This window comes from Myzus persicae, unplaced genomic scaffold, assembly GCF_001856785.1.
Source record: "Myzus persicae strain clone G006 unplaced genomic scaffold, MPER_G0061.0, whole genome shotgun sequence".
NCBI classification, from domain to species: domain Eukaryota; kingdom Metazoa; phylum Arthropoda; class Insecta; order Hemiptera; family Aphididae; genus Myzus; species Myzus persicae.
This window is the reverse complement of record NW_019103968.1, coordinates 172336-189092: the sequence shown is the minus strand read 5'-3', so window position 1 is coordinate 189092 and position 16757 is coordinate 172336. Positions and strand designations below refer to the sequence as shown.

Below are 16757 nucleotides of genomic sequence, written 5' to 3'. Positions count from 1 at the left end.
TTTTTGTGTTCACCCCCCCCCCCCAAGGCCTAAATGACCAACTAGATCCAATACTGATGATCTGAGTATTTTTTTACTGAACAATGTTTCCTTTACACATACAAATTAGAATGTTGAATAGTCACACATCATTGTTACCTAAATTATTTTTCTCTCCACAAATAATCTAAAATAATAACGACTGTGATGGATAATTTATGAAAAACCTAACCAAATTATGAGCATAAACTATTCTGTCTTCTCATTTTCTGAAAAGGCTTTTGTATGAGTACTTGTAACGATCATAATGGTATTTCTATGGCCGCATATTACCGCAGCCGTTTGTTTCGAGCACAAAGGACTGATTTTATACTTGAAATATCATTGCAGCATAGTATATCTCACCAAAGTTCCTGCCACCATAACTTCGGAAAAATCCGTCAAATTAAATTAATAAAGAGTTTGCAATAAATATCGTTTCGTTCCTGAAACGAATGGCACTGTCAATCGTGTGAAATCAATCGTACGGAAATAATCCATTTCGAGCTGAAAAGATTGTCTACAATTAATCCGATTGGACGAAGCACAACCGTATTATCATTTGGTAATATTATGATCGTGAATAATAATAATAATTGCAGTAAATGTACCTAACAGTAAAATTTTTAAACTATAAGTAGGAATTGGGTATGGGTGCTTAATTTGAGAGTGATTATAAATTGTTGAGTCATATTTATCAGCTTTTGAATTCGAGTTTTCATGGCATTTAAAAATAAAATAAATTTGAACAATACAATTTTGTAACATTGTAGGTGGAGGTTGCCCACGCAAGTACAATTTCTGTAGTAAATCCCAAAATATATATGTTTAATATATTATATTATAATAAACTATGCCATAAACTCCTAACATTCAAAATGTTTTATAGTGAAATTGTTTTAACAAGATTATTATTTAAACAATTTTATTATTCACTAATTATTATATCTTGTATAATTCAACAATACAAAATTGTAATTTATTTATTTTTGTTTTTAAATTCTTAGTATATGTCATGGAAAAAAGTCTCTTTAGTCACGTACTCGTGTGATTAAAAAAGAAGGATGCCATATTGATATTTTTGTTTTTAAAAAACTCAAATATGCAACAGGTTCAAAGCACCCTAATGATAAATATCAATAATGTAAATAGATTTAAAAAAAAAAACATAAAACCATATTCTATGTTTACTTATTATACTATTATTTTTCAATGATAGTTAAAGAAAAACACATAAGCTCACTTCTAAATTCTCGAATTGGTTTTATAAAAAAATATATTTACGTTGAATAAAAATCTAACTTACTGTCATTCATAGAGAAAAAATATTCGTTTTTAAAGTAGAAGGAACAACATAAGTAGTGACCAACAATGTAGAAAGCATTATAAAATGTATAGGTATATTATATATTTTCACAAGTTTTAGTACGTACCGTTCATCCTTGCGAATTCGATACCACATTGGTGTACTCGAATAAGTCGTTGTATTGTGTCTTGACGAAGGATGACTGATCGTTGTTCATCCATATTATTATGTGACAACGATGGGGAAACCAGGTTGTTGTAATAAAAAAAAACTCACCCATAAAGGTATACATACATATTTATTAAATAACATTTTTTTTTTCGTTTTTCAAAGACAGATGAATGTTAATAATACTGATTTATATTTCCTAAAGATAATTAAACAACAATATAGTCAATGAAAATACATTATACAAATACATTTGAATTTCAAGTTTATTTTATATAATAATATAATGTATATTATACTTAAACATAATATTTATTTTTATTTATATATATATATATAATATTAAAAACTATTTTTTTTACAAAACGCTTAATGCAAATAAATTAGTAATATTATGTATTATATAAGTATTACACTACCTATTGCAAGTTTATATTGTATAGGAAATGAATAGCTCCTCCTAATTGTTGATGACAGGTTACAACTGAAGTCGAAGGAAACAGTTTTATGTTCCTTTAGCGTTAGGTATAATGTCATATATTAAATGTGCGTTGGGATTTGGTTATTATTATTAATATATATATATATAAATATTATAAATATGTATAATTTTTTTATTTTTTTTTTTACAAAATTTTATAGACCAAAAAGTGTTAGAGATTGATTGTCTCTTAGCAACGTGGGCAATTGATTATACCCTCCATGTAATAGTATTATTATTTACACACCATTTCATGCCACCCTTTGAAAAGTGCCATTTTATCATTTTTGCCGTCGTGTGACCGCGGCCTAAATTAAATTATATCGTAAATCAAAATTAGGGGTTTAATGCCGAGGAATTCATACTATTTTGGAAAGTTCGGAGAAAAACGCGTACTAAACTATATATGTATATATATATTATATATGATATGCAAATTCAAAAAATATAATTATGTATATTTACACCTCTTCCAAAAAAATCTGAAATATAATAATAAATTGCTTTTGAAATAAATATATTATGGGTTTATACTCGACCGATTGTTTAGCTAAAATAATAACAGATATTGGCACCACTTTATTTTAAATTGCACGTTAAATTAGCTTATATTTAATATAAGTACGATTTATTGCATTTTACACGAGCTCAGCTAATCCACTTTTGAGCTTAATACATTGAAATCATAGTTTTAGTATTATTTCAACCAATTTAATATAATATTATATTAATTAAATACAAAACATAAAAAAAGATCCAAGAGGTTTAGTTGGAGAAAACGAAAAAAATGTATGTACAATATAAATTTAGGTCGACGCGATTATAATATGATGATTCGATTGAAAATCACACATCGCAGCTAAAAATAAATAAAAAATTTGGAGAAAAAACCGTAAATTCCTTAAAAATTAATTTAGAACAGGATATGCCACTTAAAGTTGAGGTCACACCCGTTTCAACTACTTGGAAAGACATTGGAGTGAGTTTATGTAAAGTAGTATTACATTTATTACCGTTAAAAGAAACATAATAATATGATAAATTTTAATAATAATAAGTAATAGAAATAACGTGGATAGTTTTATGAAATAACATTTTATAATTTTAACTACTTATCCACTTGAGTTTTATACAATTATAAGTCAATAAATATAAATAGTTTTGTATAAAAATTATTTTGTCCAGACCTAAAAAAAAATAATTTAATTTAATAATTATACATATACATGCGTCGTTTGTGAAAGTGAGAGCGTACATAAATCGAAGAAGATTGTTTAAGTTTTCAAATTAGGATCTAACGCTGGATCTCGTACAACATTAAGTAGGTATAATATATTATGTAATATAATTATGTACAAGAAAATCGAAAATCGTATGTACAGATTCACAACATACAAAAAATGCATAATATTGGAAAAATGAAATAAAAACTGTAATATTATGGAATAGATATTTTCCAACACGTGTGTTTTGGGCCGAAACATAATCATTTGCAAGGCAAATGTTTAGTGCTTCGCCATTTAAAGGGTTAAATCGTGGAAGACATTGCGTGTAAAATAGATTGATTACATATTTTGGTTCTTATTAGCAATAAAAACAAGGACCATTAAGTAATAAGACGTAATTAATGCCATCCGTCCGGCGGTGTGGGAAAGTGTTGGCCACGGGTGGTGAGTAGAAAATATGATGTTCAAATGTGAAATCGAATACACCTTTGAAATATTACTGCGTACAGTAATGTGGTTGTACAAGGTAATGGCAGCTGAAGTACACACGCAATAATATAATATGTATAATAAACTTGTATAGTTCTGGAAATGACGTTAAACCGAGTTTAGAAGTCGAGATGCACATGACGATAAATTTTAAATATCTTGGCATTGCGTTTGAGCAATAAACATCCCCTACAACACGCGCATGCACATAATACTCTTATATATAGTATTGTACTATATTGCAGTAGTGTCCGGCTTTCGAAAAACATATTGTTATTATATTCGGGGATTCTAACTAAGTCAAACGATTTAAAGGCGACAAAAATCTTCAGATGACAATGTTAAGACCATAAAGTCGTCTGGTACGACAAATTCAACAGACGAAAATGATTTCAAACATTTAATAATATTATTATAGTACCGTAGGAAACAAACACGAGATTTTTTCCACTGACCACATTATTGATGTTAAAAAACGATATTGGTCGACGTAAAAATATTACGAGAAGATACCAAACTCGGGCCAGAACGGAGATGTAAGAATTGACTGAATATTTAGGTTTGGATTTTGTCCGTTTTTTATTTTTGACAGGAGACCGTAATAGGTATTTGGTGCTAAATAGTAATGTGCAGTTATTCTATTGTATATAATAGCTGGTAGGTATATGAAGTTTCGATGCTGGAGACTATTATGTTGACATTACAGGTACAATTATTTGATTACAATAAGTATACACTATACAGTCTTATAAATCATAACAATAATTATAATGATATAATACTAATAGTTACAATAATAATATTAATAATAATAATAATAATAATCATTATCATTACCACGGATTTGAGAAGACAACATATTTGTTGGGCGTCCACACGCGTTTAATGGGCAACATTCTTAACGGACGATAGTAGGAAAAAACAATGAACAGTAATTATTATATATGTATAACATAGGTATATATTTTCTGGATCAGCAGTGGAAGGGTGCAGGATATGCGATCGGTATACGCAGCGATATATGCACATTACACGAACATCGTGGGGCACACGGAGGTCGTTCGGACAATTTCCACCTGTTAGGGGTGGGAAGAGGGTCAGGGAAAATGTACCTACCCGAATATTCAAAATAGCGTGACGCGACATCGTCATCACCGTTATCGCGATAATAATATAATATTGTTATTATTACAATGTACCTACCGCGCTAGTCGAGGTCTTGGGCGATGTGGGTGAGTAGCAGTGTGGGTGGTCGTGGAAGCGTTGTAGTGTCCGTTCATATCACCGGTATGTACCCGAGGTTCTTGCGCTGCAGGAACAGGTGGATCTCCGAGAACTTCGGCCGGTCCGAGTCGCCGCGCTTCCAGCACTCGGCCATGATCTCGTACATTTCTCGCGGGCAGCTGGGCGGTGGTTCCGCGTACCTGTGCTTGCCGTTGGCCAGGTACATGTGGTTGGCATTCTCCACCACCTGTTCGTTGGTCAGCTCCGCCAGCGGCTGGTGGCTGCAGAACATGAGTATCTCCCACAGGGTTACTGCGAATGACCAGACGTCACTTTTCGACGTGTACTTTCCCTGCGAGCACAAACGCGTCCGTGGCCGTTAAACAATAATTATTATTATAGGTAACGCTATGGTATTATTAAGGTGTACGCCATGATTAATCGATAACATTATTATGCCGTAGCTTCAAGGTCAGTCGTTGTGTTTAAGGATAGGTCCTCGAACTTGTCGAACTCGTACAAAAACCCGAACTTTGTGAGCACCATACAGTTATTTGGGGTTCGTTGAAAATGTCTACTCAAAATGTATTACTTTGGGCACAAATGTATCGAATGATTCTAGAATCAAGTTTGATGACGATACTTTTAAAAATTATAAATAGCCGTAGGTACCATATAATATTATTTTTATTTCCCTTATTACCCGAACAACTATTATCAGTTCAAAATTAAAATATATCAATTCAATTAATTTAAAGTTAAAAAGTTCAAAGTGTTCAAGTAACAAATGGATTCGAGTTCGAGTTTGATCTCAAACAATTCGAGAAATTAAAGTTTGACCCATTCTTAATTATGTTCATCGTATGAAAGGCGGATAGTGGTTTTTGTTTTGTTTTAATTTATTTTTCAGATATAATTTCAGGATACACAGTTGTTATTATATTTTTGTTTTGTATTATAAAAAAGGCAATTTCTACATGGTTACTTAGGTATAATTACTTTTGTTATTGTTATATTTCGTAATAAATATTATGATAGGTACCTATAATACCTAGAAATGTCGTCGTGTACGTTTATCGTGTCTATCAGCAATTACGAATATGGTAAACCGTGAAAGAAGAACGTGATAAATCTTTAGATGATGCATGTTTCGATTGGAATTATCTATTAGTTAATAAAGTCTTGTAAAAAATAATCGACCAAAATATTTATAGCATAAAAATTAATTTATTATTTGAATTTCTTCAAATATTTTCAATATTTGTTCGTCTAGAAAATGTCGATAAAAATAAATTACCATACTAAAAATATAAAAAATAATAATTTTTACTAAATCCTTTGTGAGTATTGTTTAAAAAAACAATGTTTATGAATTTCAGTTTTTTTCAATCCATGTTTTTAGTACCTACATGTTAATCCCAGAAATACTGATTACCATAACAAGAATAAAATGCTGTAATTAATCAAAAAATGTTGTTTTTATTATACAGATTTTAAATTATAATTAGTGACAAAAAAAAAATGGCAGTAATTAAAAACAAAAATAATGGCTATAAATTCCATTTCTGTAACCACGCGTATACCACAACAAATTCACATGGCTGCCTTTTGTTACTCTTATTGCACGAAAATTCCAAATATCTGTTATAACTAGAAACTTTGAGTTTTAATCTTTAAGTGCAGGGAAACGCGCATGTTTAAAATATTATCCATTTAAAAATAATGGTTTGAGTCCATTACATACACTGAAGACATTATGTCGGTGGACTCAAAAACAAAATAATAAAAAACGACCTACTAACAGTGTTCAACATATATTTAAATCCAAAATAATTATCAAAAACATATTTTGAAATGATTCGATCAACTTAATTGTTAGTGTATGATATTAAAGTTTATTGGATGGTGGTTGCGTCTGGACTGTTATGCATTACAGACAACTTGAGTAGTGAGTACTCACTCGATAAATATACCAAAATTACAATAGTACGAAATAATTTTAAAGAAATATTATATACTGCGAACAATAAAAACTTTAATTTAAACGTGGCAGAAATGTATACTATCCCAATCTATACACATTCCTCGTTCACAATACTTATTACTCTAACGAAAAAAAATCCTAATCCCCAAACTCAAAATAAGAGCTTTTACACTTTTCAAGGAAAATTCACATAAAAATATAGTACGCTACAGAATTAAAAAGGTTTTGTTCATACTTGACATCAATCATATATCACAAGTATACGATGTATACGAGTTTCTGGTTCATTTTATCGATCGCCAGTTTGTTTATAATATTTATTTGTTTTAATATTTTACTCAGTAAGATGCATTTGTTTACGAAGAAATAATAATTGTTGCCGAGACGAATATAGGTAGATAAGTTTGTTAGCAATTAAAATATAAGATCAATACAAATCTAATTAACGTTTAATTAAAACTGTAGTGTACGATGTGCACATTGTAGTAATTTTTCTATCAAATATTCGGTTATTATTACGGGAAATATTTTAAAAGTTGTATTTTGCATCATCGCACTTAAACATTTTCGGTACTTAATATTATACAGACTTTGAAATAATTACCAAGCGCACTCGACGTTTATTAAATAAAGAAGCAAAATAATTAAGGCCGCTCGTATAATATATATTATGTACTACGTCCTCGTGTACTGCATGGATTTTTTGTGCATATGATTTACATTCTGTTGAATACATAGTCATTTAAATTATTTACGACATACGTATATACAATGTTTGCCAGTATACGTCAGTGTGTACTTAAGAAGTTTGTCTGGACCGAGGATTTCACAAGTCAAAAATAAGGTTCATGTGGGTCGGCTTACATGCAAATACGGTAGAGTAATCAGTGAGCAAAGTGAATTCGAAATGACGGGTTACGAGTGGAAAGGGTTGTACCTAGATTATATTATCGTAGAATCTCGGTTATTTTATTATGATGTTTTATTGTTTCATACACTAGCACTCGGCAGCCATAAATCAATTGAACGCGTAGATACTAGATACCACTAAAAATATATCTTCAATTTTATTACGGGGATGATTTTATTCATTCATGTTTTAAGGTTCCGATTGGAAATAAAAAATATAAATAATAATTGACTTACCAGAAGCAGGCTCTCCCACGACATCCATCTGATCGGCAATCTCGACTTAGTGTCACTAACGTAATAATCCGAGTCGTACTGACTGCAGTACAATGCGTGATCGGATATCTTTAGCGAATAGTTTTTGCCCACCAAGCAATTCCTCGCGGCCAAGTCCCTGTGAACGATCCCCTTACCCTCTAAATGTTTCATGCCCGATGCGATCTGTGTGGCGAAGTATAGCAAGCATCCGTAACTGCGAGAAATAAAAAAAAAAAACCGAAATCAAACAAATGATTTAACGTACGAGTATATCATTATTAACACAATCTTTTATGTTTTATACATCGTACAGATAACATTATTTTAGCGATCACCCGTATGTAAAAACAATATACATTATAATATTTGAGGATCGTTTAAAACCAGTGGCGTAAATAAATTGGTCTTAAATTGTAGTGACAAAGAAGAATGTTTGTATAATCATTTTTACACGTGATATAATCTAAACAAGAACAATTTGTATAATGGTATAAGATAAAAATAATTTAATATTTTAGTTTAACACTTTTTATATATAATACACAAGAAAATGTATGGTACAACTTATGGTACATTGTCCATATAAACATACCAGTCGATGGTAAAATCGTTACCTAGTCCATACGAAGTCTCTATACATACTCTTTCGATGGATTGTGTGACAAATACATAAACTCAAAAATGACATAATGGTCCATATATTATTTAGTTGCATTTTTAAAGGGTTGAAATATTTTTAACTAGGTAACTTAACTATTTTTTAAATTATTGTTATGCTGGTAAATTATATTATATTCATGTTAAAACCACTACTATTAAGATAATTCACTTTATGAGTATAGAATATATTATATCATTTTACAATATGTCTATTTTAAAATTTCTGGCGGTACAGTAAGATAACATTAATTGCACCACCATATACCCAATGTGGTAGTGCACACTCAACATAAAAGAATTTATAACACTGTTTAAAAAAAAACGATTTCTAGTTGATGGACTTATATCATATATTGCACTTTTTACAAGGGGGGTGAATACAAATAGTGTATCAATAATATCCTTACTTGATTGTAGGATGAGCTTCCGTAGATTCCGTAGTTTGGACTTTCAAGAAACTAGGCAAGTCACCGTATTCGCAATATTCCTGTATGATGCACAGAGGCTCGTCGGGACTACAAACGCCCACAATTCGTGCCAAATTTGGATCCCGGACCGTGTACAAGCACTTTGTCTCCCTCATCACGTCTTGTCTGTAGATAAATACACAGAATAGCACAATATATTGATTAGAGTCGTACTCTTTTAGGTTCACTCGTATACGATTTAACAGTGGTTATATTTTGTAAATTTATTTTTTATCTATCTATGCAATGAACATAACATTTAGTACAAATCGAATCGTTGACGTACAAAATGGGTATTGTCAACCAAAATCGAAATATCGTTATTGTCATGTCAGTCATTTTTGTATCAGAGGTACGTAGTCAAATGACAAATAAAATAACATTTTTTTTCGTGTTATTACGATGATGGCGCGCGCGAAAGAAATTGTAAATAGGACACGTTTTCCGAAGCGTGGCGTTTAAGGCGGAAAATTGATTTTCGATTCTCGCGCGTCCTCATAATAATAATAATAATAGTAAAAATAATAATACAAGACTCAGGTCTAGAGTGTACAAAAAAAAAGAGGAAAAGAAACTACGGACATAAAGCAAAAATTGTAGTGATGTATATAAATATATATATTTTTTTATTATTCCACTCACTTGTTTTGTTCGCCACAGCCACGCCGAAGCGATTTGACGATCACTTGTCTTTTGTGGAACGTCGACGTGGCATTGTACTCGGGTATCCCGTCCGTTTCGCATAAGTGGATCTATATAATATGGAATTGACAGTTGTTTATTAAATATCATCGTACATTCCAATCACGTTTCGCGCGTTCGGGAAGTCACCCTGCGCCGTGTGTGTGATGGGTTCACGGGGTTAGTGGGTAGTGTAGGAGGTGGGTGGAGGTGCGGTCGCGTACACTCACCATTCCAAAATTGCCTTCGCCTAGTTTTTCGATCACTCGCAGTCGGTTCCGAGATATCTCGTACAGCGACGTCTGACTGCACTCGTCCTGTTTGTCTTCCGGCAGCTTCATGCACGTGAACACACCTGGCGTGAAATGCTGCTCCTTGCGCTCCGTCTGCAAAAACCGGAAGAGAAAAAAGTAAATGAGAACCGTGAATACCGTCCGGCGGTGGATTACTCGGGTCTATCGGCGGACATCGAAACTCACCTTGATTATGTCGATGGCCGCGTAGTAGTTGTGCAGATTGGCCGGAAGCGATTTGTTCAGCTGTTCGGATTGCTGCTGCAAGAGCGGTGGCGGTCTGGTGCTAGGCGGTGGTGGCGGGTTTAGCGTGTACATCGAAGGCGATGAGTATTTGACGTCGTCCTGCCCGAAACTGCCTACGCTCGTGAAGTCTACACGAATACAACAATTATAGCGAAGGTCAGTTTATCGATCGTACAGCAGCAGAGATCGCAATCGTTCGATTATTACGACGGAGGCTCAAAATATAACAAGTTAAAAGGAACATCTGAAGTGTAAAATGTATTCTCAACATTTCTCACGAAGTGACGCAATTGATTAGAAGAGAATGATAAATCGATTATGTAAGCATTCAGAATAATATGATATAGGTATCTACTACCTACGACCTATAATAACCAAAGTTTGGTAACTTAATTAAACAACTAACTCAAGTTAGTTAACTTAAGTCAACATTTAGATCATTATAGGTAAGGTTATAAATAAGTTACAAACAAAATTAGTATATTTAACAGTAAAATATCAAAGTTATTATGAAGAAAAATAATAACTTTAACACAGTTAAAAAAAATGACCAACCTCTTTTCAATCTTATATAATCAACTATTTCGTTAAAATACATCTTACTATTTTTGTAGACACATTTAGTGGTGAGGCCGAAAACTCATGTTTGTATCTACTAAAAAGTTAATAAATCATTTTATTGACAGCCATATAATTGTGATGAAACAAACAAAAAGGTATTCAATTATTTTTTAATTAAATCCACAAGTGCGAATATTCAAAACTATGGTTTTAACTCGACGTTAAATTATTTTTCAAGGTTAGGATGAACGTGCACGGGCCACTGACAAATTATAGTTCTTTTAAGGCAGGCACATCTTAAAAGTTACCACTTTTCGTCTAATCTTAAGCTATACTCAATAACAATATAATAAAAACAATAATTCGACAAATCCTCAGCGACTACAAACGACGGTGGTGGTAAGCCAATCGTAATGTAGTGTACTTATTATTATTTTTCTGTTGTATAAAATAATATTGTCTAAGGACTCGCCGTGAAAGCCACTGGGTGATGTGGGTGTCGAGGGTGGGTGCGCGTCGGACTTACCCGTGTATTCGCTGCTTTTGCTTGTGGTCAACGCCGACACGTCTTTCTTGAACAGGAACGTGGTCGGCGCGTAATCGTGATTCTTGCCGGACGGTAACCGCTTGTACGGCTCGTGGTAAACGGACGAGTTGTCGCTGTCCTCGGACTCGTGTCCAACGTGACCACCGACTCGCCCGCCGCCGATTCCGCCTCCACCGACGCCGATGCCGATTCCGATGCCTCCGGTCAACATGGCTCCGCTCCGGCCGTACAGCGACGACGACCCGACGGTGGTCTTGGACCCGTTTTTCAGGTGCTTCATGTTGATGGACTGCTGTTTGGGAGCCCCGAGAGTGGCCTGCTTGAACTGAAGCAGCGCGACTTTCTGCCGGCCACGTTTCAGCGCCAGCCCGACGGCCACGCCGGCCACCAGCAGCACCGTCATGGCCAACGATCCTGTGACCAGGCCCACGTACGTCTGAGTGCTGTTGCCCGGACTGGGTCCTGCGAAAAACGGGTTTACCGTGCAGACATATCGTTATAATATAAAGTTGATTTTTCGTTTCAAGCGAGTCTTCGCGTCACGTGATATCAAAGATAAGAACAAAAATGAGTCGATTTTAAGTTAAAAAAGAGGAAAATGTGTACATTTATTAAATACAGCAGACTAGTAAGTAAAGTTAAATTTAACTTCTAACTTATTAGCTCGTCGATGAACAGCTTTGATAATAATATTATCACATATTATATTATATTATACATATATATTATATACGTTTAGTCCATGGCTTTGGCAGAAGTCCGAAAACCCCGAATAAACTCAAGCATAAAAGCATACCTACTAGCAATCATTATTTTTTTTTATTCTGAAAACGTGTATTTCGACTCTTTATTTCTGGTGGTTTATGTCTGTAATGTTTCGGTAACTTCAAACCTTTTTTGCAGGGCGTAACCCATAGGTTCCCAACCTATGGTCCGTGGACCACTAGTGGTCCGCGAGACATTGTCAAGTGGTCCGTGAGCCATACTTACAAAATGTAAAAATATTTTAATAATTTAATTTTCCTTTGAGACATAACACTAATTACTGACATTCGTGTATAGTACGTCGTTTCTTTATAAATTTATATTACATAGTGAAATCCATGTTATTAAAAGCCTCATATTCATGTAATAATAATCAAAATTCTAAAATATGTGAAAAAAAATTGATTCTTATTTGTAAGAAAAATAAGGTATACAATTGAGGTGGTCCGTGACGTATCCAAAGTTCTCATAGTGGTCCATAGTACCAAAAAGGTTGGGAACCATTACGCCGTAACCGAATATGTTTATATACATTTTAAAAATACAATCACATGCTATATTTAAGAGTAATGATACAGGATTTCCGAAATTACACCCAGTGAAAAACTTAAAGAATGATAACACATTCTTGGTGTTAAGAAAAAAGTTTAACAATATGAAAGCTAACAATGTGGATGTGATTGCATCACGGACTTTAACATTGACATACATTGGAGGGGGGGAGAGAGTCTTTAGAGGGATTACGCCCTCCTCCGAACGCCTTAAGTCCCTTTATTATTTCTCAACTAAACCTCGTTAATCTCTTCAGTATAATAAATTAAGTGGCTAAAATATTATTCTCAACTTGACGAGTTAATTGATATTACAGTAAATTTACAGTAGACCATACACACCATAACATGCATAGCAGTAAAAGATAAATTCACAAGCTACACACATAGAAAATTTGACATAATGAATCTTCTACGAGTATATCGAATGCCTACAAAGATAATAAATTAGACATAAGTGAAATAAGAAGTCATAATATTAGTGCATTTTCGACCGACGACCACTTAAAATGAGGTGTAACAGGTTCTGTATTTTATGAGCATAAAACAAACAATTACAAAATCCGCAAAACACAATTGTGTATACAAAGTCACACAGTTATATAAAAACAATGTACTATGTATAATAAATAATACGACCATTGATCAGGAATGTGTTATGAGAATATCAACTGCAAGGATGCAACGTATAAAATCAAATATATGAACCACAAAAACATCAAGCAGGTGCCATAATAAATGCATGGTTCTGAAAATTGAGTAAAAAATATCTTAGAAATAGTAATGGCTCGAACTCCAGAAGGTAAGTATTAAATTATTTTAATTGGTTCCTAGAATAAAGTTTCTTCCATACATAATATTATACTTAGTATTTGTAAAAATAACTTCACAAAACTCATTTCAATATTGGTAATAAAAATACTTTGAATGTGTTTGTGTTGATTAATAGTTGATGAGTTAATATTTATGATAAATTAAACTAAAAATATGAATACTTTAACATGTTCTACTGACATAATATACTGGGCATGCTTCAATAGAGGTGGCTAGAAAATTAATTATGTCTATTATCAAATACAGCAGCAGTATAATATCAGTTGTCTAGGACACTGCCAATTTTTTATTGGTGATTTAGTACTGGAATATTTTTATCATATTGTTTTATTAGAAATATCCGGTGAGTTAACCACATTCTAGAACAGTAAATTCGAATATAGCATACTAAAATGATGATTATGGTATAAAAACATCGAACTACATTAAAAAGATAAATTAAAAATAGAGGAACAATGTTTAGTTGACTGTATAATTCATAAGTATCACGACCACGTACCTATCGCTATTAGGTACGTATTTTAACATCAGAATCTTAATTTTGAAAATTTGAATTATTATAAGTTATAGGGTCTAATCTGTTCTTCAATAAAAAAAAAATAAATGAAACTTTTGGAATGTATCACTATAATTAATGTGTTAACTGTGCCAGAAATATTATTTAATTAGTCCAATAACCAATAAGTTAATATACCTGCAGGGAGACATAAATAAAAAAAATAAAGATAAAATATCAGCTGTTGTAGATATTCCTGTAACTAAAACTGTTGACATACCCTTACAATACACAATGATTTCAGCTGGGAAATAGTACGTTTTGACAAAAAATAACGGTTTTAATCGATTTCTCGCCATTTTTTCCATAAGAATCGATGTATAACTCGATTTTATTAAAAATGGAGATAACACGTTTTGCATAGAAACACCTCAATTAGTAAAGTATCAAGTATATATTACCTATTAGGCCATTAGGGAGATATTGATTAAAGTCGTTAATACTTTCGGCTCTGCAGTTTGATAGTGCAGTATGTAATTATATTACATAAATAGTAACATTATTTTCAAAAACCGTTTGCAATATGTGGTTATTATTGAATAAACTATAAACTGTAAAGCACCATATAGAACACAATTATTGTTGGTTTAATTTTGAGATTAATATTGTTCAAATAACTCTACTGATTGTTTTTGATCTTGCTTCAATGTGAATACAGATATCATATATTATGATATTTTGATCATTGTACTATGAGTAGAAGGGTGATTAGAAATTGATGATAATCTTAGAAATTTAAGATTATTTTAGTGATGGTACAAGAGATAACATGTTATTTAACAACGACGTTATTTGTGCTCAGAGCAGTGTATTATTGGCCAGCAGAGTGTCGTCTGGCAATTATGTTCTCCGAAATAAAATTATTTAACTGTTCAAAGTGATAATTTACCACTTAACTATTTTTCGAGCAAATAGAAGTTTATCCAACTATAAAATTAGTTGTGGCTAAAGATAGAGAAAACGAGATTTTTAAGTCGAATGGAAATTTGAATTGCAAGATTATTAGTTTTAACAAGTAAATCAAAGACAATTTATTATGCGTAGGTATATATGTATTTGTTTGTTCAAATTGATAGTAAACCCGTTAAATTGTATACATTTAGGAATCAGTGTATAGTAGAAGAATTCAGAAAATTATTAATTATATCATTGACACTTAATATGATTTTGTTAACGGCATCTACATATAATCAGAAATGTTTTCATAAAAAACTCGTTATGAAAAAATACGTATAAGCAGATAAATAACATGATGCAAGTTGATGCTTATTCCAGATTAAAGATAATATATAAAATGGTTCCAAAAGTCAATTATCCGACGTTCTTTGTGGTCAAAGGTTAGTAAGGTAAATACATATTTATTGAATCTGTCAATACCTATACAATGAATAAATAACACAATATTATAATGACAAAATATGTTATATATAATCAATAGAAGTAAAGCGAAACAAATTATTTTTATCATGAAACATTATATCGAATTCTGATATCAATTTTCGCTGTCTCCAGCTTGTAATCATTTTATCAGTAATAATATAATATCATCTTAATCCTTTAGGGTCTAATGAAGAATTCAATAAATGTATACTGATATTTTAAACTTCATATGCAATACTTATATACTTTAGTGATCAGTTAATCAGTTTTCTCGACCGAAACCTACCAACATATAGGTACATCACCCCTTCGAACTTCTTAACCCAAATCGTACACGCCTCGGGCTATCGTATACAGTCACCGGAAACGTATAACACGTGATAATGTAGCGTCAAGCATATAATATAATGTAGATAAAAGCGTACATGAATATTAACCGTGTTATTGTTAAGTTTGAATGGTTTACCTGTAGTAACTTCCTTCCTCGCGTGTGTCGTATCGCCGCTCTGGCGAAGTTCGTATCCAGTTTCCTTTTGAGTGTAGAACTGCGATAACAATCCTTCGGTTATGTTCGCAGCGACCAATTCTGTAAATTTCCAATAACACCGTAAACGTTTGTACTTAACATATTTTCATCAACGGTAACACTGTTTCCCGTATCCATAACTGGCGGTTAATGGATACGTATATATATGAGGTGCAGCAGGTATATGGACTATGCCCTCGACGTCTAGTCTAGTATTTACATATATTACGGTTTCGCAATTAGACTGCCCCGAACCACGGTAAATTTTAATGTCGGGTTGCCCATGGTCATTGTTCGAAAGGACGAGAATTCATGTTTTAATGGAATGTACTCATTAAAGGAGAGCTCGGGGGGCTTAAAAGCACGCCTGTTATTTGCACACGAAACACAAACGCACCTGGTCTCGAAACATAAATTTCAAGTTATGCTGTGTGGATAAAAAAAAATAATAATAATAAGAAGAAAAAAGTTTTAGTCCCACGTAGGAGCGGTATTGACTAATGGATGTCTTAATTAACGCCAAATGTTTCAGTTACTGTACAACGGAAACACAAGGGACGTAAATAGAGGTGAGTGAAAAGTTTTCAGACTCTACAACTTTTTTTTTACGTCGGAAAACGTTTTTGT

General features: G+C 32.5%; 1 protein-coding gene across 1 annotated transcript in view; it reads right to left on the bottom strand.

The window, feature by feature from the left end:
- Positions 1 to 3367: 3367 nt before the first annotated feature.
- LOC111037041 overlaps positions 3368 to 16757 on the bottom strand; it is a 162998-nt gene continuing 149608 nt past the window's right edge. The window contains exons 9-16 of the mRNA XM_022319397.1: positions 16071 to 16190; positions 11498 to 11980; positions 10351 to 10538; positions 10102 to 10257; positions 9833 to 9942; positions 9131 to 9316; positions 8043 to 8277; positions 3368 to 5264 (exon numbers count right to left, since the gene is read on the bottom strand). Coding sequence (XP_022175089.1) covers positions 4965 to 5264; positions 8043 to 8277; positions 9131 to 9316; positions 9833 to 9942; positions 10102 to 10257; positions 10351 to 10538; positions 11498 to 11980; positions 16071 to 16190 — 1778 coding nt within the window. The 3' untranslated portion in view covers positions 3368 to 4964. The remainder of the gene's footprint in view (positions 5265 to 8042; positions 8278 to 9130; positions 9317 to 9832; positions 9943 to 10101; positions 10258 to 10350; positions 10539 to 11497; positions 11981 to 16070; positions 16191 to 16757) is intronic.